General features: G+C 35.3%; 2 protein-coding genes across 2 annotated transcripts; one reads left to right on the forward strand and one right to left on the reverse strand.

Annotated features, from left to right (window-relative positions):
* Positions 1–426: 426 nt before the first annotated feature.
* Positions 427–16,525, reverse strand: LOC132544582 (uncharacterized). Its single transcript, XM_060208200.1, has 6 exons — positions 16,487–16,525; positions 15,244–15,458; positions 14,061–14,542; positions 12,912–13,588; positions 12,620–12,623; positions 427–668 (listed from the first exon to the last, which is right to left on the reverse strand). Exons 1-6 carry the CDS (start codon positions 16,523–16,525, stop codon positions 427–429), a joined length of 1,659 nt encoding a protein of 552 aa, XP_060064183.1.
* LOC132544613 (phosphatidylinositol N-acetylglucosaminyltransferase subunit Q-like) lies at positions 15,403–25,874 on the forward strand. Its single transcript, XM_060208236.1, has 10 exons — positions 15,403–15,473; positions 17,171–17,717; positions 18,322–18,450; positions 19,380–19,500; positions 21,177–21,303; positions 21,933–22,086; positions 22,506–22,698; positions 23,365–23,479; positions 24,414–24,478; positions 25,000–25,874. The coding sequence occupies exons 2-10, from the start codon at positions 17,182–17,184 to the stop codon at positions 25,165–25,167; spliced, it is 1,608 nt and encodes a 535-aa protein (XP_060064219.1). The 5' UTR covers positions 15,403–15,473; positions 17,171–17,181; the 3' UTR covers positions 25,168–25,874.
* The last annotated feature ends 1,437 nt before the right edge of the window (positions 25,875–27,311 follow it).

A 27,311-nucleotide genomic window follows, 5' to 3' on the forward strand; every position in this document is an offset into this window, starting at 1 on the left:
GAGCCCTTCCTTTCTTTTCTCTTTATAATGTAAAATTTGAAAAATTCCTCTTAAGAAATAGTAATACTGGCAATAATCAAATTAAAAGAGCAAGCCAGAGAAATGTGGTAACTTATATCAAATCTGAGAATGATCGACCATGAACGTCTCAAGAGATAGCAATCGATAACAAATTTTTATTAGTCAAATCCAAGATGACTGCCTGTCAGCCACTTCTTTTTTCAGATAAGCCTCAAAATCAAAGGGGCACAACTAGGCAACAATAGGACCCTACATATAAAATATCTGAATATGAACCATCAAGTAAATCTGAAGAAACAGAGATGACAAAAATGTTTAGGAGCACATAGACAAACAATAAATACCAGACCACAGACGAAGGGCAATTTGAATGAAAATAGAACCGGTTGCCATGAAGAAAAAGATTTAAGACTCTTGATGAAGATCATACAGTTGAATGGTCTCAAACTGGCTTTTAATAATAGCTTGCTGTTCTTTGGCATTTTCTATCTTTATTCTAGTTTTCTCTTTCTTCATGGCAAGCAGTTCTATCTCCATTTTCACTCTTTTTATTTCCAATTGTAACAATTCTTCCTCAAGGTCATCTTGTCTTGCTCTCTTCATCCTCTTCAAACTTGAAAATTTGGCTGTCGTAGGAGTAGAGGAACCTGTGAAGTTATCAATTGATATATTATATCTGTTATTACCAAAAAAGACATCCCAGAATGACACTGGACAATTTGATGATGGCGGGCTTATTAAATCAGATCTTACATTGTTATTATAATCTATTACTTTTGTATAAGATTCAATGAACTTATAAAACTCTAGACTAGACATTTGTCTATTTGAGAAAAATGACTTACTGACATTGTGATCTATTGAAACCTGGTCTGGCTTGTGTTATCCAGTATGCTCTTATTGGTAATATTTTACTAAAAACAACACAATATTGAAAATAAAAACATTTCAAACACACGTGTGTACTTGTTTTAATTTGCAACAAACACAAATTTCACCATAAAAGATCACAGATCATTTTGACATTGTAAATAGAATAACAGAAAAGAAATGTAAGTTGACAAATTGTTAAAAGTCAAACAATCAAAACAGTTGAATTCTATCAACAATGTATCTTTATAGTAAAGATAATTGTGAATATGATAATAATTTTGACAAATTGTTAAAAGTCAAACAATCAAAACAGTTGAATTCTATCAACAATGTATCTTTATAGTAAAGATAATTGTGAATATGATAATAATTTTGACAAATTGTTAAAAGTCAAACAATCAAAACAGTTGAATTCTATCAACAATGCATCTTTATAGCAAAGATAATTGTGAATATGATAATTTTTTAAAAAAGAGCGGCCAATTATATGCATATTTCAATATTTTCAAAGTTACAGTATTCCCATCAACTAAGCAATGACCCACTTATTGAAATAGCAAAATACACTTATATCTAACAATATATTATGCACAAACACCATATGTTGAAAGTTAATGTAAAAAAAAAGGAATGAATGAAAAAAACAATTTATAAAATTGTATACCACTACAAAATGTAATAATGGAATTCTATTGAAGGGAATGTTTATCTACATAAACCCATTTGATTGTTAATAACATTATATATATCAAACAAACACCGATAACGATACAAGTACATCATATTAATCTATCCCCTGGCACCCCACAAAAAAAAAATCTGTTGTTTACATGTTTACTACATTATTGATCTATGGACCCTTAATTTTTTCATTAATAAATTCAATATTGTGCATAATAAAGATGCCATTTGGCAATAATATTCATTCTTATGGTAATTCTATGTAAATGAAGTATTTTACATTAAAGTTACTATCACAAAGAAGCATTCTCTTTCTATGAGTACTGAATAACACTGATAATGTAATTTATATCAAGAAGCCTATCCAACCTTAACCAATAATCAATTATGGATTTTAACCAATAACCTATCACTAATGTTTATATAGTTGCATAAATATAGGTGAAGAAGTAAAGTATCTATACTTTTTGATTAAATTTATAAATTTCTATTCAGACAAGAATTATGTGAACAATTGTAATTGTGCGTTACACCTGCCCATTTAGTGTGGTAATATTTAAGCAAAATGCAAACAATACAAAACTTAATGCCCACCAAACCCACTAACCTTACTCCCCTCACACAAAAAGTAGAAAAAAGCAAAATCCAATGCTGATTCCAATTAATTATATGTAAGCACCATCAAAATGTTAACATTGTCTTTCAATAATGATTCATTATAAAACATGAAATGAATTATTTGTAAATTCTTCATTTTGTCAAAACTCACCCAGATACAACATTTTACCCAAAACATTTCACTCTTCCTAAGGTGGGAGAGGAAACCTTGTCTAATTTTCAAAGTACTTGTTGTGAAATAACTAAAAACTAAATCTGAAGTAAAAAGAACAAGCCATAAAGAATGTGCAGACATCTCTCAAAATCTTAAGTTTTTGTCCCCCAAAAATTCATCTAATCTATTTTGTGAATCCAGATGTTTTGTGACTGTATCACAGATTTGATTGGAAAAGCACTTGTACCTTATGAGAAAACAGAACTAAACACAAATCTGTATGATTTAGCTTCTAAGCATCCTGATGACTGTAAAACCTGGCAGGTATTTTGTAAATGATGGATGTGTGGAGGTTTAGCTATTTACCAACTTTGGTTTTAGCTGGCTTAGTTCATGAGCAACCAGTTTTAATGCTAAACTTTAAAGTGAAATGTTGACGCTGCCTCTGTGGCCATTGTCACCAATAGAGTAGTAATATCATACCCTCACTTTGGTAACTTTTCACTGCAAACTAGACAAGAGTGTGGGAAATAGCTGAAATCAGAACTAAATCACTAAATCACCAACTCATACCCTCTAAAGTTACTGACCATGTGTACCAATGTTTTATTAATACCAGTCAAGAAGATGTCTTTAAGGACATCATTGGACTTGATTAAATCACGATCAAAATAATAACTTTGTGAGATGTTGTCAGACAATGATTCTTTCACCCGGGGAATTATCTAATATATAATAAACAATTTCAATTAATTAGACAAAACTATGCTGTCATAAATAAATATTGCTATATGTACTTGAAGAATGAATTTTTCATTAAAGGGGCATAACTCAGAAATATCCCACCTGCATTTGGAATGAGTTCTGTCTTTGTGGCAGAACTACACATATATATATACATCTAATATATATATACATCTAACACAAATTATGATTGATGCTATATAAAGCTTTGTTTACACCCCAACTTGATCTCGTAACAAGTGTCACAACATTAAGAAAGATACTATAATATATGCCTGCGTACAGAATCTATGAAGAATAAGGTCACATGGTCATCTTCATTTCATAGAGAACCTACCATATATAGTTATTTTAAATTTTTAAATCAAGATCACTAAATGTTTTATTTGTTGAAATGCAATTCAATTGTTTTGAAAGTAAATAGTGAAAATATAGTCGTTTTAAAATAACAAGCTTTTTAATAAATAGTGAACAACACCATGTAGTAAAAAATATTGAAAACAAATACCATATTCAACACTTAATAAACAGTGAAAGGGATTTCATCAGAATCAGGAGAGTAAGATTAATGTAAATAGGTACAGAAACCTATAAATTGAAAAACAAGACATACACAGGCATTATAACTAAATAGATTAGATGGGTTGAAATAAGAAAAAAATCAAGATCAGAAGGGTCTTAAAGACATTTACCTCAAATATGTTTCTTGAAAATCAAATTTTATAGAATATTAACCACATGTAATTCCAAAATCTTTCTGCATTGTTGACAGGGTTCATCTCTTTTCTTTCAGACCTCTAATAAAGACTAATCTTAAATGTTATAAGAACATCAATCAATGCAAAACTAAAACCCATGTAAAACCTTGTATAAGGTAGCATTAACAGTAACAGCATCAGTTGTACATGTATACTAAATACAAAAATAATCTATGTATATTCTTAAATAGCAAAATAAATCAAATATAATCAACATTTCTTAATTTGCAATCACTAAAAGTACATTTTTTATGAAAGCCTCATTACAAATGTCTTCAATACGGCCTAACAAGTAGTTTCTGTTTTTTTCTAATTGGCATCTTACAGTAAGAAAACTCGTTGGCTATTACTTGACAGGTGCCTCACTTTTAGAAAATTTTTGATTTGTTTCCTCCATTAGAAGTCTTATTCTACAATGAATGCCTCATCCTGAGAAGACTTCCATTATAACAGATCACACTGTTATTTTATATAAGATGCCTTCCCTGTAAGTGAAGCTAGACCTTAAGAGCATGGTGCCTCACAGTGAGAAGACTTTCCCAATATCTGATACCTTAAAAGAACTCTTTTCCAAAAATTGATTAGAACACTACTGCCTTTTCACACATCAGAAATGATAAATATTATTCCTCACACAGTTCTAATATGTATTTCCTCGTATATAGAAGAGTTTCCAAATAACTGTTGCCTCAACCACAGAAGATTTTCCTGATAACTGTTGCCTCACCTCACCCATAGACAATTATCCTGATAACAGTTGCCTCACCCATAGACAATTATCCTGATAACTGTTGCCTCACCTTACCCATAGACAATTATCCTGATAACTGTTGCCTCACCTCACCCATAGACAATTATCCTGATAAAAGTTGCCTCACCCATAGACAATTATCCTGATAACTGTTGCCTCACCCATAGACAATTATCCTGATAACTGTTGCCTCACCTCACCCATAGACAATTATCCTGATAACTGTTGCCTCACCTCACCCATAGACAATTATCCTGATAACTGTTGCATCACTCATAGACAATTATCCTGATAACTGTTGTCTCACCCATAGACAATTATCCTGATAACTGTTGCCTCACCCATAGACAATTATCTTGATAACAGTTGTCTCACTCATAGACAATTGTCCTGATAACTGTAGCCTCATCTCACCCATAGACAATTATCCTGATAACAGTTGTCTCACTCATAGACAATTGTCCTGATAACTGTAGCCTCATCTCACCCATAGACAATTATCCTGATAACTGTTGCCTCACCTCACCCATAGACAATTATCCTGATAACTGATGCCTCACCCATAGACAATTATCCTGATAACTGATGCCTCACCCATAGACAATTATCCTGATAACTGTTGCCTAACCCATAAACAAATTTCCTGGTAACTGTTGCCTCACTCATAGACAATTGTCCTGATAAATGTAGCCTCATCTCACCCATAGACAATTATCCTGATAACAGTTGCCTCACTCATAGACAATATTGTCCTGATAACTGTAGCCTCATTTCACCCATAGACAATTATCCTGATAACAGTTGCCTCACTCATAGACAATTGTCCTGATAAATGTAGCCTCATTTCACCCATAGACAATTATCCTGATAACAGTTGTCTCACTCATAGACAATTGTCCTGATAACTGTTGCCTCATCTCACCCATAGACAATTATCCTGATAACAGTTGTCTCACCCATAGACAATTATCCTGATAACTGTTGCCTCATCTCACCCATAGACAATTATCCTGATAACTGATGCCTCACCCGTAGACAATTATCCTGATAACTGATGCCTCACCCGTAGACAATTATCCTGATAACTGATGCCTAACCCATAGACAATTATCCTGATAACTGATGCCTCACCCATAGACAATTATCCTGATAACTGTTGCCTCACCCATAGACAATTATCCAGATAACTGTTGCCTCACCCATAGACAATTATCTTGATAAGTTGCCTCACTCATAGACAATTTATACTGGTAACTGTCGCCTCATCTATAGAAGATTTTCCAGATAACTGTTGCCTCACCAATAGACAATTATCCTGATAACTGATGACTCACCCATAGACAATTATCCTGATTACTGTTGCCTCACCTCTCCCATAGACAATCATTCTGATAACTGTTGCCTAACCTCTCCCATAGAGAATCATTCTGATAACTGTTGCCTCATCCATTGACAATTATCCTGATAACTGTTGCCTCACCTCTCCCATAGAGAATTTTCGTGATAACTGTTGCCTCACCTCATCCATAGTCAATTATCCTGATAACTGTTGCCTCACCCATAGACAATTATCTTGATAACTGTTGCCTCACCTAACCCATAAACAAATTTCTTGATAACTGTTGCCTCACCCATAAACAAATTTCTTGATAACTGTTGCCTCACCTCACCCATAAACAAATTTCTTGATAACTGTTGCCTCACCTCACCCATAGACAATTATCCTGATAACTGTTGTCTCACCCATAGACAATTATCCAGATAACTGTTGCCTCACCCATAGACAATTATCCTGATAACTGTTGTCTCACCCATAGACAATTATCCAGATAACTGTTGCCTCACCCATAGACAATTATCTTGATAACAGTTGCCTCACTCATAGACAATTTATCCTGGTAACTGTTGCCTCATCTATTGAAGATTTTCCAGATAACTGTTGCCTCACCCATAGACAATTATCCTGATAACTGTTGCCTCACCAATAGACAATTATCCTGATAACTGTAGCCTCACCAATAGACAATTATCCTGATAACTGATGACTCACCCATAGACAATTATCCTGATAACTGTTGCCTCACCTCTCCCATAGACAATCATTCTGATAACTGTTGCCTCACCCATAGACAATTATCCTGATAACCGTTGCCTCACCCATAGACAATTATCCTGATAACCGTTGCCTCACCCATAGACAATTATCCTGATAACTGATGACTCATCCATAGACAATTATCCTGATTACTATTGCCTCACCTCTCCCATAGAGAATCATTCTGATAACTGTTGCCTAACCTCTCCCATAGAGAATCATTCTGATAACTGTTGCCTCACCCATTGACAATTATCCTGATAACTGTTGCCTCACCTCTCCCATAGACAATCATCCTGATAACTGTTGACTCACCTCTCCCATAGAGAATTTTCGTGATAACTGTTGCCTCACCTCACCCATAGTCAATTATCCTGATAACTGTTGCCTCACCTCTCCCATAGACAATCATTCTGATAACTGTTGCCTAACCTCTCCCATAGAGAATCATTCTGATAACGTAATATAAATCATACACCTGACCTTAAAATGTAACCATGTCCATTGTTGTGATCTAAGATCCCATGCACAGAAGCTAAGATCAAATGATTTTTCAGACACACACTTCATACATTAAGTTTCAAATTTGACCTCAGTATATCATCAAGACGATGCTTGCCTTCATACCATAATATTAGTAATAAAGTCAGTAGAACATTATATCACCGAGCTGAGTGAAAGTATTTAACAACAGTCACACAAACCAATTAATTTACATTAATGTTCATTAATTCTATCTTTGCATTTACACATTCAATATAATGTGTAACTATGCAATATGAAAACGAACAACTACATCACACAAACACACCTGAGATTCAAAAAATTATTGAAATTAAAATAGTAACATAACACATGTAAATCCCATATTATTAAAAAACTGTAACAGTTTTACTGTTAGTACAGAGATAAAGTGTTTGTGTTGCAGCGTGACAAAGTAGATAAAGTGCTTGTGTTGTCTGGTGAGGATAGAGCATTTGTGTTGTCAGTTAACTGTAGGCACAGTGTTTATGTTGTCTGGTGACAATATAGATAGTGTTTGTGTTGTCAGTTAACTGTAGGCACAGTGTGTATGTTGTCTGGTGACTGTAGGCACAGTGTTTATGTTGTCTGGTGACTGTAGGCACAGTGTTTATGTTGTCAGGTGACTGTAGGCACAGTGTTTATGTTGTCTGGTGACTGTAGGCACAGTGTTTATGTTGTCAGGTGACTGTAGGCACAGTGTTTATGTTGTCAGGTGACTGTAGGCACAGTGTTTATGTTGTCAGGTGACTGTAGGCACAGTGTTTATGTTGTCAGTTGACTGTAGGCACAGTGTTTATGTTGTCAGGTGACTGTAGGCACAGTGTTAATGTTGTCAGTTGACTGTAGGCCCAGTGTTTATGTTGTCAGTTGACTGTAGACACAGTGTTTATGTTGTCAGATGAGTGTAGGCCCAGTGTTTATGTTGTCAGTTGACTGTAGACACAGTGTTTATGTTGTCAGGTGACTGTAGACCCAGTGTTTATGTTGTCAGTTGACTGTAGACACAGTGTTTATGTTGTCAGGTGACTGTAGACACAGTGTTTATGTTGTCAGGTGACTGTAGGCACGGTGCTTATGTTGTCAGGTGACAATATAGATAGTGTTTGTGTTGTCAGGTGACTGTAGGCCCAGTGTTTATGTTGTCAGTTGACTGTAGACACAGTGTTTATGTTGTCAGGTGACTGAAGGCCCAGTGTTTATGTTGTCAGTTGACTGTAGACACAGTGTTTATGTTGTCAGGTGACTGAGGCACAGTGTTTATGTTTTCAGGTGACTGTAGGCACAGTGTTTGTGTTGTCTGGTGACAATATAGATAATGTTTGTGTTGTCAGTTGACTGTAGACACAGTGTTTATGTTGTCAGGTGACTGTAGACACAGTGTTTATGTTGTCAGGTGACTGTAGGCCCAGTGTTTATGTTGTCAGTTGACTGTAGACACAGTGTTTATGTTGTCAGGTGACTGTAGACACAGTGTTTATGTTGTCAGGTGACTGTAGGCCCAGTGTTTATGTTGTCAGGTGACTGTAGACACAGTGTTTATGTTGTCAGTTGACTGTAGACACAGTATTTATGTTGTCAGGTCACCATATAGATAGTGTTTGTGTTGTCAGTTAACTGTAGGCACAGTGTGTATGTTGTCTAGTGACTGTAGGCACAGTGTTTATGTTGTCTGGTGACTGTAGGCACAGTGTTTATGTTGTCAGGTGACTGTAGGCACAGTGTTTATGTTGTCAGGTGACTGTAGGCACAGTGTTTATGTTGTCAGGTGACTGTAGGCACAGTGTTTATGTTGTCAGTTGACTGTAGGCACAGTGTTTATGTTGTCAGGTGACTGTAGGCACAGTGTTAATGTTGTCAGTTGAATGTAGGCCCAGTGTTTATGTTGTCAGTTGACTGTAGACACAGTGTTTATGTTGTCAGGTGACTGTAGGCCCAGTGTTTATGTTGTCAGTTGACTGTAGACACAGTGTTTATGTTGTCAGGTGACTGTAGGCACAGTGTTTATGTTGTCAGGTGACTGTAGGCACAGTGTTTATGTTGTCAGGTGACTGTAGGCACAGTGTTTATGTTGTCAGTTGACTGTAGGCACAGTGTTTATGTAGTCAGGTGACTGTAGGCACAGTGTTTATGTTGTCAGTTGACTGTAGGCCCAGTGTTGATGTTGTCAGTTGACTGTAGACACAGTGTTTATGTTGTCAGGTGACTGTAGACACAGTGTTTATGTTGTCAGTTGACTGTAGACACAGTATTTATGTTGTCAGGTCACCATATAGATAGTGTTTGTGTTGTCAGTTAACTGTAGGCACAGTGTGTATGTTGTTTGGTGACTGTAGGCACAGTGTTTATGTTGTCTGGTGACTGTAGGCACAGTGTTTATGTTGTCAGGTGACTGTAGGCACAGTGTTTATGTTGTCAGGTGACTGTAGGCACAGTGTTTATGTTGTCAGGTGACTGTAGGCACAGTGTTTATGTTGTCAGTTGACTGTAGGCACAGTGTTTATGTTGTCAGGTGACTGTAGGCACAGTGTTAATGTTGTCAGTTGAATGTAGGCCCAGTGTTTATGTTGTCAGTTGACTGTAGACACAGTGTTTATGTTGTCAGGTGACTGTAGGCCCAGTGTTTATGTTGTCAGTTGACTGTAGACACAGTGTTTATGTTGTCAGGTGACTGTAGACCCAGTGTTTATGTTGTCAGTTGACTGTAGACACAGTGTTTATGTTGTCAGGTGACTGTAGACACAGTGTTTATGTTGTCAGGTGACTGTAGGCACGGTGTTTATGTTGTCAGGTGACAATATAGATAGTGTTTGTGTTGTCAGGTGACTGTAGGCCCAGTGTTTATGTTGTCAGTTGACTGTAGACACAGTGTTTATGTTGTCAGGTGACTGTAGGCCCAGTGTTTATGTTGACAGTTGACTGTAGACACAGTGTATATGTTGTCAGGTGACTGAGGCACAGTGTTTATGTTTTCAGGTGACTGTAGGCACAGTGTTTGTGTTGTCTGGTGACAATATAGATAGTGTTTGTGTTGTCAGGTGACTGTAGGCACGGTGTTTATGTTGTCAGTTGACTGTAGACACAGTGTTTATGTTGTCAGGTGACGATATAGATAGTGTTTATGTTGTCAGTTGACTGTAGACACAGTGTTTATGTTGTCAGGTGACTGTAGACACAGTGTTTATGTTGTCAGGTGACTGTAGGCCCAGTGTTTATGTTGTCAGGTGACTGTAGACACAGTGTTTATGTTGTCAGTTGACTGTAGACACAGTGTTTATGTTGTCAGGTGACTGTAGGCCCAGTGTTTATGTTGTCAGGTGACTGTAGACACAGTGTTTATGTTATCAGTTGACTGTAGACACAGTATTTATGTTGTCAGGTCACCATATAGATAGCGTTTGTGTTGTCAGTTGACAACATAGATACAGTGTTTGTGTTGTCAGGTGACAATATCAAGACAGTGTTTATGTTGTCAGGTCACCGTATAGATAGGGTGTTCTTTTTGTGTATAAATATGGACAAATGAAGTTCCAAATCAATAGTGTTTTCAGGCCTAGTAGCCATCTTCAGGTTACATAGCCATTTTGAACTTCATTTGGCATGTTAATGTTTTGTAGTTTTATATAAATTATAGACAAAGTGTTTCTATTTTGGAATTATATACATGTTTATATAGGGATACAATTTGTATGGTAATGTGAATATATCAATACATTGTTCATACAGACATACCTCAATTTACGATTTAAGTTAAAGAAAAAAATCCCTTTTACATCCTTAAGATATATATATAACAACAAAAAGATACATGTGATATGTATATGTTGACTTTTACATATATATTTTTAAAAGAAGAAATACAATTACACATATATAAATATATATATATAGAAGGTAGTATGATGACCAAAAATTGGTAAGCTCCATTCTCAGTCCAAAGCAACATTTTACCATATAGTAAAGAAGTAAGAGAATAACAAGAGATCCTGGTACCCACCATTAGTCTGTCTTCTTCCTTCTTTTCTCTACTTTCTTATTTCCTCTTTATGATATGAAATTTGTGAGTTCTTCTTAAGAAATAGCAATAATAATCTTTTACTGGCAAAGTAAAGATGGCCATTGGTTAGCCATTTTGTTTTGCTGACAAGTCCCAAAATATAAAACAAACAACTAGGGACCATGGGAAACCAACATATGAAATCCGAGAAAGATTCATCCAGTATTTTTTTTTTTTTTAAATGATGAGTAGGAAATTGTGATAACTCACTTTCCTTACTAAAATCCAAGAATTGGTGATATTGCAAAATGTTTAAAGAAGAAGGGTGGACTGATGATGGAAATACACAGAAAATAGATACACAGTGATTCACACAGCCCACAATCATCAAACATTGGGCTATACCTAACAACTCTTAACAATGAAACACCAAGTAAATTAAGTATGACTGTGTTAATCAGTAAATTTTCAAAGTGGTATTGACATATACTCATTGGTAACTCATAAGAACCACATAAAGTTCCTCTATTTTTGAACAAAAAAAAACAAAAAAGGGGACCTGATTTGGTTTCACCATACAGCATGACTATTTAAAACAATACCTGAATGACTATGATGTTATGTCTAATACATATAAGCAGCATATATAACTACAACTTGCATATCATATCTGAATAATATACTCTTGAGCATGTTTTGTTGGCAATGCCCCTTATAATTGAATGTGATGTCATAATACAGGCAATGATGTTACATCATGAACTGAATTGTTGACAACAAAATGGCTGTCCATATTATAACATCACATCCTGTCTAAATGTAACCTATCCGTGCTATGTGAAAAGAAGTTTTTTTATATGATTTTATGAAACTCGTCACAGAAGTTTTTATTTTTGTGAGCCTTGTGGTGGATTATAAAAGGATCTAAAATTGAGACTACATAGAAATTTTGTAAAACTGTTGCCATATAGGCCTCACCTACAGATTGTCAGTGGAGGATGAAACATAGACTCACTGAAATTATTCCTGCTAAATAGTGGTATTCATATAGAAATGTAATTGTATGTCTGTGCACCAATCACAGCATTGTCAAACTGAACACTCGAATGTTCCTGTGAGAGGGTTAACATTTGCAATAGGAAGAAAATTGGGAAAGTTAATTTTTGGAGTACAAATCACAGCCTGGTTTTCCACAAAATAATTTTGTCAATATAACATTAAAATATATCAATTATTCATATCTCCAAGTCCATGCATGTCTGTCATTCAACAGAAACACAACTTGATCGCATTAAACGTTTTGTAAAGGTTAGTGATACACTGGAATGGACAGAAAAATCTAGCCCACTGTCTCTGGATATGAAGTGTGTGTGATTTTTCAATCTCCTGAGATGCAGTCATATACCTAACTGAAATATCCAAGATATATTCATCTATGCAATACAATAACGAAAGAGGAGGGATGAAAAAAAATATGACCAAATTCCATAAAAACAGTTTTAGAGTTAAAACAAGGTAATGTTGCTTCAATAAAATAAGGATATGTAACTTCAATGAAAACATTACCATGAAAATGTTCATTATTACTAAAAGGTCAGCACCAATAGATGTAGAAATGAAATGTTTTCTTTTCAGTTTTTTACACATTGATGCCATACCCAGTTGTATTTCTGATGCATGACTAGTTGTCAGCTTACTGAAGAAGGCCTTGAAGAATCTGTTGTTGAACCATGGTCAGAGTATTCCTCTTTTATAGGATGCAGTTTAGGGCTTAGTGCTTCTTTTAAATATTGAATGTTTCCATTCCCATTGATTTTTCCATTAGCAAGTTCTTTGAAATCTTCAGCAGTTGATACACTGATGACTTTGTGTAGTGCTCCGCCCATACTTACTCGTTGTTTGCCTTCCCTGTATTTAGTATACAGATACATTATACTTCCCATGGTGTTGATTGTGATTCCAATGTATGTTGACATGTTGTGACTGATACCGCCAAATGTAAACATCCCAAACACTGTCTGCGTCAGAGCTTTCACCCCACCAACAACACTTGTAGTTAATGCTGACGTTAAACTTGTACATAAAAACAGCGAGTAGTTTAGCATACACCCTATACTTATAGTCACAAAAAACAGCATCATGAAGGATATGTTCTTGGCTTGGTCATATTGCATCACCTCATTAAACTCACCACTGAAAACACTGTATGCAGCAAGGAAAGGTAGAGTGTTGAAGCTGTTGAGCTGTAGGGTTTCAACAGTACTCAAGTCCTTTTCTGTGACTTTCTGAACAAGCAGCAGGTACAGTGAGTGGGTCAAATTACTTAAGGCACCACAAGTGTATGCATACACAGTAAACTTCAGGTCACCATAGCCTACAAAATCAACTTCAGTGTTAGTCATGATAAATATGTCAGTTCTGAATACATATTAAATGTGTTACCAAGCCTAATTCCATGAAGGTTATGTAAACTAAAATATCTGTCACATATAAATGACCCATACCTATGCAAATGATAATCTGTTCTGGTGCAAATCTAGATGTTATATTACTAATGGGTAAATATGAACCAGATCTACTGAGAGATTCTCAAAATATAAAACAGGACAAACAGACTTCACATACATTTAACACTAAACCCTGCCCATAAAATAGCATGGGCATAAAAATGTTGAGAGCACATGTACACATTTATATAACATTCATATTATGAACATAAGTACACAGGTGGATGTAAGTAGACATGTGGTAAAAAAAAAACAAAACTAGTGCATCATAGATTTTTCCAATTCTAAATATGAAATACATTGAATGCCAGTTTAAACTGCAATGCTTAAGTCACTTACTTGCTATAACACATCCTCCAGTGATGAGGAGTACTGCAGCAATGGTAGGTCTGGAAGGGAAGCCCTTTTTCAAAATCAGCACAGAAAGAAACATTGTTGCCAATGGTACACATCGTTTTAACACTCCATACATTGCAACATTCATATAACCCAGAGCATTGAGTCCCAAAATGGAATTCACACCATAAAACAAAGCTGGAAGAGAAAACATCTTACCACGTTGCAGTGTGTATTTAGGTAATTGTATCAGGTTTAAAATGCTGAGAAGTTCTAAGACACAGATTGTGAAAAGCATTTGCATGACCATGATGAAGACAGGAAAGTCAAATTCAAATGTGGTCATTAATGTTTTATTTATGAATGCCATAGAGACGGAGCAAGTGCCATATAAGAATGCTGCAGCGGTGCCTTTGAATGTAGAGCTTAGATCTTGATAGTTTGACAGTTCTGTAGGACATGACATCTTGGTAGAGTTTAGATGTCTGAAATAGAAATAAGAGAGAATTAAAAATTGAATGGTTGTCCATGGTAACACTTTTTTTTTTAAATTGGACTATGCTCACTCTCAATTCATGTATTAAGTGTTGAAAGTCAGGTGAGGTCTCTGACTTTAGCTGTACTGATTAATCATAAATATGAACATACTATCTGCTAATAACCTGTCATTAACAGAGTATACATCTCTATCATACATAAAATGATAATCAAAATCTACAAACATGCCCGCTATTGAGGCCAATGATTCTGATAATCAATTAACTAATAGTTAATCATTCAAACATGAGCCATAAATGTATGCAGACGGAAATAAAATAAAATTTCAGACGGTATATAACAATTATTGTGAAGTATTGCTTTGTAGAGTGGAGAATGAATGAATAACTTAGTGTCACTAAGTAAGTATGTACATATATCGTCAACATATATACAATGTAAATGTGATGTATCGATCCCAATGTATAGACAGTGATCGATACAATGCACCTGTCAGTCTGATTTGCCTGTCGGTGTTTAAGTTGTTCAGAGAAGAACGATTCCTCGCAGAGAACAAATTACGTAGTAATGATTTGTGAAACAAGTACAAACTTTGATGAACATACTGTACTCAAACAACACGAATTAAGACAGCTATTCGTCTGAACACCGCTTAAACTAACATCTTTAGTGATCATATTGTTTTTACCTGGAAACGTGGATATTACTCGCGATCGTCTCACTTCTTTCAAACGCTTTATAAATATGGAACGCTTTCAAACGCAAGTACACGGAGTACAAAACACTTTTAGGACTACGACTTTGATTTTTCGGAATACCTTTTATGCGTAACTCCTCGGGCTGTACCCGGTAATTCAGGCGTGGGATACGAGATGAGTTGTCAGAAGAGCTTGGAAATATAGTCTAATGCATGTAGATGTAAGACATTACTTTGAAATAATGCAGTGAACACATATAACGTAATTTGCTCCAATGCTCTGTTACTTTTCAGAGTTGAATACCGAAGAGTATTTTACCCACACAAGTCGAAAAATTGGGTATTCGAAAGATTACTACGTGTAGTTCGAGTCCCAGTTGGGAATGACATTTTCATTACTCCTTTCCATTACATCTATACTGGCTGTAAAGTAGGAAATTATCACTTTGGAATGCCGCTGAGACTCATAGAAATCAGCAAAAATGAGACCGTGTATTTTTCATGTACTGAGTAAATAGACAAAATAGTATCATGAAATTTAATTACCAATTAGATACTTTAACAGAACAACCTGTCACGACAGGCCACAATCTAGATCCAATTTCTGTAGATATGAGTGTAGCCATATGATTTTGCCATGTTGGCTTGATCTTGGCCAAATCAGAACTAGCTTGCATCAGGGACGTGTATAACATATATATGTCCCTGCTTACATCAAGGGAAATGCTAAAGTTTCCAGATATTTCTTACTTCATGATCAGTATTTAAAAAGCAGTTTTGGGATCTATTAATATAATCAAAATAATGTTCAACATATAACATAAACAATAAGCTGAATACATTAATGTAGATTAAAATGTATCATGTATTTTTCTTTGATGATCCTTTGAAACACCTATTAACTCTTGACTTTAAAGGGCTGTTATTAGATATTTAGATGAATACTGAGGTTGGCGACAGTGAAGTAAAATGTACATATAATGAAACTGATCTGTTACAGATATTTTTTATTGTGAAAACTGGCAATGTTTTCATTTCATAATACGACCTCTTTATTTATGGAATGTAAGTTCTTATAACACAACCAGCAGAAGATAAGCAAAATGACCATTGTGGATACGTCACAGTGAGTCAGTACTAAACAAGGATGAGGGGGTCACAGACTCTCGCACATCTATGGCTACATGTTAAACAGAGTGTATTCGTAGCTGAATTGACTATTGTACATCGTTACCTTCTTGTGTATTTTTATGCCTCGCAAGATTGGGGGCATATTGTTTGTGTGCTGGTTGTCTGTTGTCAACAGTAACTTGGCCCATAACTATTGCACCGTAAGAAGCAGGGCTTTCATATTTGGCATGTGTGTTCCTTGTGACAAGACCTTTGACCTGCATTTGAAAGTTAAAAGTCATTACCATAATGAGGACATAAGTGTTTCACAATGTGTGCACGTAATTAACACATGCTTTACACAGTACAGTTTTAATGTCGCGTCTAAGAATTTTATTGCAACTAATGGCATAGTGTTTCATAAACTCATCTTGTTTGGTCTATAATCTGTCTATGATCATACAGATTTTTTTTTTTATCTTGGTGTACATAGGATTATAGTACAGCTGAAAAAGTTGGTTGATTCCTTACTATCTTGTGCACTACGTACGTCAGTGCTAGTATGCTCCATACTGGTCATTTGTCTGATGAAGGTGACTATGTAGTCATTGAAATTTTATGCTCTAATCTTCTGCTGGTTGTGTTAGAAGATCTTCTTTTTGATTGACATTACCAACCTGAAGAAAATGTTTTAAAAAAGGACCTATTTATTTGGACCAAAATTTCTCAGGATTACTGATATATAGTAAGTATGGTAACCTGTTTATTCATAACCAACGATATTGAATTTCTTCATTTTTTTTGACAGGAAAATCAAACATGACAGACCAGAAGGACATTTGGAAAGTCTTTGTTCCATACCAGATTCTTATGTCTCCCAAAGGTCAGCTTTGTGGGAAGCTTAATGAACAGTTGAAACTTGTTTATATATCAGGGATATGGGAAGCATCAGAATCAACCAATGCAGATATCATTGGTCGATGGGAACCATCATATACATCAGCAAATGATCAAAAGAAGACCAAAGAGTATGTTGTGTATTTAAACAAGTCCTTGTCTGGACAGCTGCAATGTGATGTTGTGATTGGAAAGAGTCCAGTGGTTTGTAGTTGCATCATCTATAGTCCTGAGGACCTTGTAAAATCCTATTTTATAACAAGTAGAGAGATCATTGCAGACCGAGGAACATTAAGGACAGGCACAATACAAACTCTTATAAATTACATACAGGAATTTCCACAGAACATGAAATCAGCCTGCAAAGAAAATTGGATATCACTAACCAATGTATTGATCAGAGGTCTAATATGGATTTTTGGACTATTCCGTTTTGTTAAGCTAGTCTTTGATAACAGGTACTTGTATATTTTTTTCTGGTACTTGTATAACCTTATTTCTTATCTAGATCTATTAAGTTACCTGTTACATTCTGTAAATATGACAAATGTAAAAATCAATATCTGTTTATTGCAACAAGTTGTGCTTTTTCTCGTCTATCGATGTGTGCAGTATGATATAATGTTTTAAAACACATATGAAGAACACATATATTTTACATCTGTATTACATGACAAAATTTATGACATCAAAATGGAACAAAAGTGTGATGATATAAAAATATTGGCATTATGATGGCCTTTGGTTTGGTCAAAAACCTAGCAAAATATCTTATAAATCAATGATGATATCAGATGATGCTAAAGAACACTCCATCTATAGGGTTGTGAAATTTGAACTTTGTAGACCCTCATTGGCCTTTATCAAAATAAAATCTTACTAAATGTAGTCGTGTTGTAAGTCCTGATACTGTATCATGGTAGCTATATATGTAAAAGTATGCATGAATGATACAAGGTTTAGGAATGATGGTGACAGTGCTCAATGTTAAATTTTTGACCACTATTATCTGTTACTTGTAACCATGTATTTTATTTGTATGTGTTGATATTGGCTTTGTAGGATTATTCAACGGTATGGCATTGTGCAGCAAGTCCTGAACACACCAGCCTTTGTTCACCATCTGTCTATTCGCTGTAAACTGAATGAACAGGTGACACAAGAGAAATCCACTAGACTTCAACACTTCAGGTACACAAATAGTGCAAATAAAGTATGAACTATAAACAGTACTGCATAAATTCACGTTACAATACAAACTACCAAGTCTATTACTTCATACAACACAAGAATAACATCCATACCACAACACCTCAGGAACATGCAAACAGTAGGAAATTTTGACCTAAGTTAGTCAGAAGTATCCTTGGAGGAATCAAAATCAGTTTTGTATGAAAGTGGGTCTGAACCCTGGGGCCTGAGGGAAGGAAACGTGATGTAGAATTGGAGAAATAGAGGTAACACTTTAAAATCCTGCCTTTGTAGGAATGAAGGGATTGTAATCAAATTTTATCTTAACATCATTCAGTGGAGGAGTTTCAATTTTGTTTAAAAAAATCAGAAATGATGGTATAACTGCATGGTGTTGAAGGATAGGGCCCAATAGGAGAAACTGGGGTAAAATCTTCAAAATTCTCCTTCTGTAGTCCTGTAGTCAAAAGGGGAAATACAGATAAGCATTTAAAATCCTATTCCTTCAGCCTGGATGTTACAATTCAATTGTGACCTAACCAAGTGAGCAACGCAGGCTCTATGGCCGTCATCTATAGTCATTGAGCTTAAAAACATTCTTGGTTTATTGTCATATAACATCATTTCTGGTGCTGCTTTATGTATAAAGGTTTTCTGATTGTTGATGGCTTTGAATTTTGATCAATTTGGATGTTCCTGCGATGGAGTATCAGTATTTGAAAATCAAATAGATGTTGCTATTGTAAAAGAAAGGTTGAAAGAATAGACCGGTAACACATGCTAATCAGCATTTAGTAACTGAAGTAACTCTTGTATTTAGCATGATTAAATTTAAAGCACAAAATTCATGGGAAGCATAGTTCTGTAATAGGTTTCTTCCCTACAATGATTTATACAAATCAATAATGTGTTATACTGTTTTGCTACAGGTGTATGGATGCTCTCAGTAGGCAGATGGTTGACACTGTGCTTGGTGTAGCTGTGATGTATTTTCTGATGCAAAGTAATATCACTGATATCATGGCGGCATCAGTGTCATCATGGGCAGATGTAGGTACATGATCTAAGTGACATTACATGATTGTAATAAACTGTAATACTGTATCCCCTAATAGAATTGTAGATGTTTTCACTTGTAAGACTGTATCCTGCTGTGTATAGTAAACTATCCTGCTGTGTATAGTAAACTGTATCCTGCTGTGTATAGTAAACTGTATCCTGCTGTGTATAGTAACCTGTAAACTGTATCCTACTGTGTGTAGTAAACTGTAACTGTATCCTGCTGTGTATAGTAACCTGTAAACTGTATCCTGCTGTGTATAGTAACCTGTAAACTGTATCCTGCTGTGTATAGTTACCTGTAAACTGTATCCTACTGTGTGTAGTAAACTGTAACTGTATCCTGCTGTGTATAGTAACCTGTAAACTGTATCCTGCTGTGTATAGTAACCTGTAAACTGTATCCTGCTGTGTATAGTTACCTGTAAACTGTATCCTACTGTGTGTAGTAAACTGTAACTGTATCCTGCTGTGTATAGAAACCAGTAACTGTATCCTGCTGTGTATAGTAACCTGTAAACTGTATCCTGCTGTGTATAGTTACCTGTAAACTGTATCCTGCTGTGTATAGTAAACTGTATCCTGCTGTGTATAGTAAACTGTAACTGTATCCTGCTGTGTATAGTAACCTGTAAACTGTATCCTGCTGTGTATAGTTACCTGTAAACTGTATCCTGCTGTTTATAGTAACCTGTAAACTGTATCCTGCTGTGTATAGTAACCTGTAAACTGTATCCTGCTGTGTATAGTAACCTGTAAACTGTATCCTGCTGTGTATAGTTACCTGTAAACTGTATCCTGCTGTGTATAGTTACCTGTAAACTGTATCCTGCTGTGTATAGTTACCTGTAAACTGTATCCTGCTGTGTATAGTAACCTGTAAACTGTATCCTGCTGTGTATAGTAACCTGTAAACTGTATCCTGCTGTGTATAGTAACCTGTAAACTGTATCCTGCTGTGTATAGTTACCTGTAAACTGTATCCTGCTGTGTATAGTTACCTGTAAACTGTATCCTGCTGTGTATAGTTACCTGTAAACTGTATCCTGCTGTGTATAGTAACCTGTAAACTGTATCCTGCTGTGTATAGTAACCTGTAAACTGTATCCTGCTGTGTATAGTAACATGTAAACTGTATCCTGCTGTGTATAGTAACCTGTAAACTGTATCCTGCTGTGTATAGTTACCTGTAAACTGTATCCTGCTGTTTATAGTAACCTGTAAACTGTATCTGCTGTGTATAGTAACCTGTATCCTCCTGCATTGAAAACATCAACTGTAAAAGGTATCCTCCAGAGTAGACATAGTCACCTGTACTTCTGTATCATCTGTGTAGATACAATAATTTGTAATATCCTATCATCTGTGTAGATACAATCATTTGTAATACTGTATCATCTGTGTAGATACAATCATTTGTAATACCCTATCATCTGTGTAGATACAATCATTTGTAATACTGTATATTCCGATGTAGACATATTCACTGGTAATACTGTATGCCTCTGCTTCTTTGCATATACAACTTGACTACAGCATAATTTATACTTGAACACTTATCATCCAGCGACGTCTTTACCAATCCTGTGGAGTATTACTGTTCTCTTAGTCCTGATTATACAAGTTTTTCTAAAACCCTTCGAAACAGTATGATTTTACATTGACAGCAAACAGCTGACAGCCTGTCCTTGCTGCTGGAGTGGTTGATGGGAGTTCCTGCCGGACTCAAATTAAACAGTCAGCTCACTCAGTACCTTGGTCATTTCTTCCTATATCACATCTACCTGTGGAAAGGTGAGTTTCAGTGGTGGGAATCTTGATGTTACACCTTCCTGTGGGGAAGTTTGTTGCAATGGTGAAATTTCACTTATATTAATCCTACCTGTGGAAAGTTACACTGCAACAATATAAATTCACATGCACTTATATCACATCTACGTGCTGAAAATGGATATCCAGTGTAGGAATCTACTTACCTAAGTTGTGAAGGTGGCGTTTCAGGATTTTAACTCTTTTGTATTCCATCTCCTCTTGTAAATATGAGTGTGAATACATCCTAAATACTTAGGGGTTATGCTCACTATTGCCCTTTATACTCCCTGGAATAATTCATGGCAAAATTGAGGGTTCTGTGTGTGACACTTTGTGGGTAAAACAAGAAGATTAGTTTGATCCTTTGATATATATTAAACACATCTCAGAGTCTCATTTTTCATGTTTAAGATGACCATGCATAAGTGTTTCTGTGTTTTAGTTGACCAGAAGTGGGTCTGTGTTCTTGGCTATCAAAGTGTATTCATGTTGTAGATTACCATACAGAAGTGTTTTGTGTTTTAGATGACCAGAACTTTGTCTGTGTTTCAGGTGACCAGAAATGTGTCTGTGTTTTTGTGTTAGAGTACTATTTGAAACCTGTGTTTTAGGTTACCTGTACTTGTTGAAGCCTGTCCTCAGCGGGGTACTGTGGTACTTGATGTGTGTGGGAGTACTTGGTGTGACATCCCAGCTGTGTGTACTTCAGGATGTTTTCTCCATGATGACACTGCATGTCTACTGCTTCTATGTTTATGCTGCAAGGTGAGTAATAATAAAACAAAACCTGTTAGCACTAGAATTTCTTACATAGTGTATACTGGTAGGAATTGATATGAAGAGAATATTAATACCTCATATATGTTGGAGAAAGCAATTGATGACTTTTTTTTTTATTTATTTGCTCACTTGCTTGAAGGGCAAGTAAGCTGATTCCTATCCTTGAAATTCCTGGGTTTCTTGTCCAGAATGTGATGCATAGGTATGAAGACTGTCATTGTCAGCTTGTTTATAATTTCAACAACTTCTCATTTACAAAGAGGCCTTAAATTAAACCAGAATTGAATCAACACTTTGAATTGATTATTTTCATTAGCATTCATAGTTTTATGAATACTATATCTATTTCCTCTCTCATATTCGCAATAACTGAAAGATTTCCAATACTACTTTTTTGTTGTCAGGCTTTACCGCTTGCAAGTATACACATTATCAGCCCTTTGGAGACTGTTCCGTGGTAAAAAGTGGAACACACTGCGACAGCGTGTTGATTCCAGCTCCTTTGATGTAGACCAGCTGTTTATTGGAACATTGCTATTCACTATCCTTCTGTTCATGCTGCCAACCACAATGTTGTACTATACTGTATTCACCTTGGTAAGTAACTAATGTTGTTAACCAGTATTGAACAAAGTTTAGGCTGTATGCCTATCGTTCACAGATCAAGATTGAGCCTCAATTACAATGTTCATCTGCAGCTTTTGATTCAGTTTATAGGAATAGCCTCTCTGGTCAATTATATATTTTCTGTCACAGTTTCAAATATATCAGTTTTACAAAATCAATGACTTATAATATTAATTTGGTAAATTTGAAAGAAACATGCTTATCAGATTTGTTCGATAAATTCTCATATGATATGTAAGCTCATGCCAATTTCAATTTCCTAGGAAAACTGATTTAAGAGTTCATTTTCACTTACTGAAGATATAAATGAAAAATTTAGAATTTTTTCAAAAATTACCTGATATGAAATGGAAATAAAATTTTTTTAAATTAAATTCTCAAAACTTTTTAAAAATTGAGGGTAAAGTTGTTTTTTTTCTGTCATTCTTGCCATCATCATGGGTCTGTATCTTTTGTCTTCATTGCAAAATCATAATGAAATCTTCGTGTAAGTGACATAACATTCTTTCTTTTGATAAACGAAAATATATGACAGGTGTTATCACCAATAACATACCATTTTTGTGATGAACTGATGTAAATTGACTTTGATGTTATGCTGTAATGGTAAAGACTGCTTCACTTTTGAATTCACAGCTGCGATTACTTACACTTTTGGTCCATGGCTTGTTGACCAGTATTGTCCACTTTCTCAATCATTTCCCAGTCCATACAGTCTTTCTGTGGCTCCTACATCCTAAAAGTGTAACAGGTATGTTTTCTTTCACACATAGGACTGAGGTTATGGATTTATAATTCACCAGTTGTTTATGAGGCACTGTATGCTTACCTCTTACGGGTTTTTACTACTTTCTCAGTTTCAAAATCGAGGTCAATTTCTTACCTGAATTCTTACAAATTTCAGTAATGAAATGACTAACCCCTTCAGTAATTCTGTCATTGGATTTTGTATGATTGTTATATTCGTACTTCTTGTAGCTGTCTGTTTATTTACCTTACAGTATCTGATCTGATCTGCTCTCAGTGTTACACCTTCACAACATTGTGTATATTAGTGTTACACCTTCACAACATTGTGTATATTAGTGTTACACCTTCACAACATTGTGTATATTAGTGTTCTCAGTGTTAAGTTTGGCTTCACACTGTGTGTAGTTAGGTCTCTTAGTGTTAAGTTTGTCTTCACACTGTGTGTAGTTAGGTCTCTCAGTGTTAAGTTGGTCTTCACACTGTGTGTAGTTAGGTCTCTCAGTGTTAAGTTTGTCTTCACACTGTGTGTAGTTAGGTCTCTCAGTGTTAAGTTGGTCTTCACACTGTGTGTAGTTAGGTCTCTCAGTGTTAAGTTGGTCTTCACACTGTGTGTAGTTAGGTCTCTCAGTGTAAAGTTTGTCTTCACACTGTGTGAAGTTAGCTCTCTCAGTGTTAAGTTGGTCTTCACAGTATTGTGTAATACATTCATAGTGCTAACAGGACTAAATTTATCTTCACAATGATTTGTATAGTAATCTTATTGAATATTCTCTATAATGAATAATACCCATTTTACTGAGTGAGATCAACTTACACTAAAATGAACAGTAGTTTCTGATAATTAAGGGAATCATAATTCCTACTTAGGTTAAAATTTTATTCTGTCATATTGTATTACTGATCTGCTATCATGGTCCTGTGTTTGTTAATTTCAGACAATATCGTGTTCAATGCATTGCCATCAGATCTGAAGAATGGAGGCTGTATTTTTTCCATGCGAGTAAGTTTGTTTCTTGTGCTTGTCATAAACTTGATCATAATTGATTGTCAAAATTTAAATGAACATCATTTATGATCTCTGAAATTTCAAAGGCTATAATAAATTACAACATCAAGTGATCATAAGCACTGGAATTTTAAATGGTCATACATTTTGCTATGATGTCATAATTTCTTTTGGAAAATTCTATTAAAGCATAAAAACTTATTTGTGGCAGATGGAACAGGGCCACTAATTAATACCAATAGTGATTTTGTGACCATTTCATCATGGTGTATGGTACATCCTGTTGATTGATACAGTATTACTGATGCCTTCAGTACTTAATTACTATTTACTTAAGATATTTCTGGCACTGGTACCCCCTGTTTTTATAAGAATTTGTGGAAGTTATAATAGGCACTGGTGCTTGTGTAAATTGATGAGGATTTGTGGCAGTTGCCATGGCAACTGGTGGCTCCTGTAAATTATTCCACTCTTACTACCATAAATAATCACATCTTATGATAATTTATTCGCAGGTAACACCGCCATCCATTTTAAAGCTATTGGACATCAGTCGTAAACTCTGTAATAGGAGGACAGAAAGTGGTGAAAATTGGGGATCATTTGTTACAAGCCTTTTAAAGGGCCACCTGGTGTGTCCTTGGATAGACATTAATGGTTTCAACAGAGACAAAGCCACTTAATAGCAGCTCCCTTTGTAGGTTAATAGATGTCCTATGATTCTGCAGAGAAAATGTCTATAGAAAGAGCATCTCAGTTGTCTATAGATGGAAGAGCTTTTATTATGACAGTGTTTCTAGACCAAAATATGACCAATGACTGTGTTTATGTTGAAGTTTTCTTGAATAGAAGAGATGATGCATGTGTTCATGGACAAAAGTAACACTTCATGTGTTCAAAGTTAAAAGAAACAGTTCATGTGTTCATAGCTGGGAGAAACATTTCTTGTGTCCATGGATGGAAGAAACACTTTGTATGTCTAACTGGAAGAAATACATACTGTGGCCATGCATTGAAGAATCATCTGGTATGTCCACAGATGAAAGAAATACCTCCCGTGTCCACAGATAAAAGTGCTGTGTCCAGGGATAAAAACAGTTTGTGTCCTCGCAAGAAGAAACATTGTGTCCAAAGGTGGAAGAAACACTGTATGTATCAACAGATTGAAGAAACACTTGGTGTGTCTGTGGAAAACTGAAACATGTTGGAAGTTCATAGATATTGCTCAGTGTCTATTGAAGAAACATAATGTGTATACAAACATTAGTCAAACATAGCCTTTGGATGAGGCACCTTCTGTGATTAACTCATAATTGTCTGTATGTGAGTACAGATGCCATTGTGTATAAAGCGGACTTTCTAGTAAAGGAACCATTCATCAACCGCAACATTTCCTTTTGTTTTCTCGATTATTTGTGGGTCCACTCATCATAGTGTATTGATTAACATTATCCAAAGATTCTTGTCTGCTTTTACTAAATTTCATCCTTTTGATAAGAGCATTGAAATCCTGTTAGAGGAAGAACATTTATGATAACTCCTGGGTCTAATATCAGTAACTTAAAATAAGTGAACAACTCATTTCTTTGTCCTCTATTTACACTGAGACCTTTACTAGTCAAAGTCTTAACACCAACAAATGTTTTACATCAGGTTGGTATGTCCCCATCGTAATGCTTTTTTGTCACCCAACCTATGCTATAGTGATGGTGAGTAGTTATTGGGAATGGTTGGGATCATCAGGATGATAAACTAGTATTTAATTTCGTGTATTTTGATTTACAAGTCAATGTTATTTGTATGCAGTGCAGATATTCTTACAGATGACACCAATGTTTATGCACTAGTTGTACCAAATGAGATTAATGTCCATTTACTACACATACATTAAAGCTGGTGTTTTCGCCTTGTTGTCACACCTGAATCCAAACTAGCTGATCTGATGCCTAAAAACCATTCACATCTTGTCACCGACTGAAAAGTTATACATTGACTTTGTCCAATTTCGTTGTTGGACTACATTGGAAACTTGTTGAAAATTATTCTTGCTCTTCAGGCATTTAAAACCATTTGTACTAAACTGAAGGACATATTAGTGATAGTGGCATAAGAGTCGTGCATTCATTTTAATATTTACTGATAAGGAGAGGAACTCCATCTTATTTTGTTAAGACCTGTCCAACTCCCTACTTAACAGTGTTTAAAAGCTAAATGATTTGTCAAGTCAATGATTTGGGATTTGCTTCCAAAGAACATTCTTATCAAAAACCCTGATTGATTGCAACTCTAGTTTGTCACAGATACTTATTATATGGCCCCATCTATGGCATCGTTTAAATACAATTGGATTGTCCATGGCTTCAAGAATCTTGCTTTCAAAGGATTATGTCAAGTATATATTAATGACACACCATACATGAACATTTAAAGCTCTATATCTCCTTTACACAACATTATGACAAGCACAATACAGAGGTTAAATAGGGTAGTTATACAAATTTCCTCCTCCATCTGACTGATAATGGTTTAAACAATTGATATTAAAGACAATCAGATTTCAAAGGAACGTTATTTTATGTGTGGTTATAAAAAATCCTAAATTTCATTGGCGATAAATTGAATATTAAACCAAAGCACATAAGACAAAGAATGGAGTAATATCTGACACTATGATATTAGTATGTAATTTTCTTACGTTTATATGTTATGAGCACTCCACAACACTTTCCCAGTATTAACTTCCAATATATTTTCTCAACGTCTGAAACTCAAATCAAATTATCAAGTTACAAATATTTTAATAACGTAAGATTTCCTTGTTTAATGC

This window comes from Ylistrum balloti, unplaced genomic scaffold (genome assembly GCF_031769215.1).
Source record: "Ylistrum balloti isolate Yb309-2 unplaced genomic scaffold, AGI_CSIRO_Ybal_v1 Utg369802, whole genome shotgun sequence".
In the NCBI taxonomy this organism is placed as follows: Eukaryota; Metazoa; Mollusca; class Bivalvia; order Pectinida; family Pectinidae; genus Ylistrum; species Ylistrum balloti.

What these genes read in the sequence shown, in the direction of transcription:
- LOC132544582 (XM_060208200.1), bottom strand. Translation starts at nt 16,525, where the DNA reads ATGCCCCCAATCTTGCGAGGCATAAAAATACACAAGAAG. An exon ending in AGTAATATCCACGTTTCCAG is followed by an intron (nt 14,543 to 15,243) that starts GTAAAAACAATA and finishes TTTCTATTTCAG; the next exon opens with ACATCTAAACTCTACCAAGA. An exon ending in TGGAGGATGTGTTATAGCAA is followed by an intron (nt 13,589 to 14,060) that starts GTAAGTGACTTA and finishes TTGATTTTGTAG; the next exon opens with GCTATGGTGACCTGAAGTTT.
- LOC132544613 (XM_060208236.1), top strand. Translation starts at nt 17,182, where the DNA reads ATGACAGACCAGAAGGACATTTGGAAAGTCTTTGTTCCATACCAGATT. An exon ending in TTCTATGTTTATGCTGCAAG is followed by an intron (nt 22,087 to 22,505) that starts GTGAGTAATAAT and finishes TTTTGTTGTCAG; the next exon opens with GCTTTACCGCTTGCAAGTAT. An exon ending in ACATCCTAAAAGTGTAACAG is followed by an intron (nt 23,480 to 24,413) that starts GTATGTTTTCTT and finishes TGTTAATTTCAG; the next exon opens with ACAATATCGTGTTCAATGCA.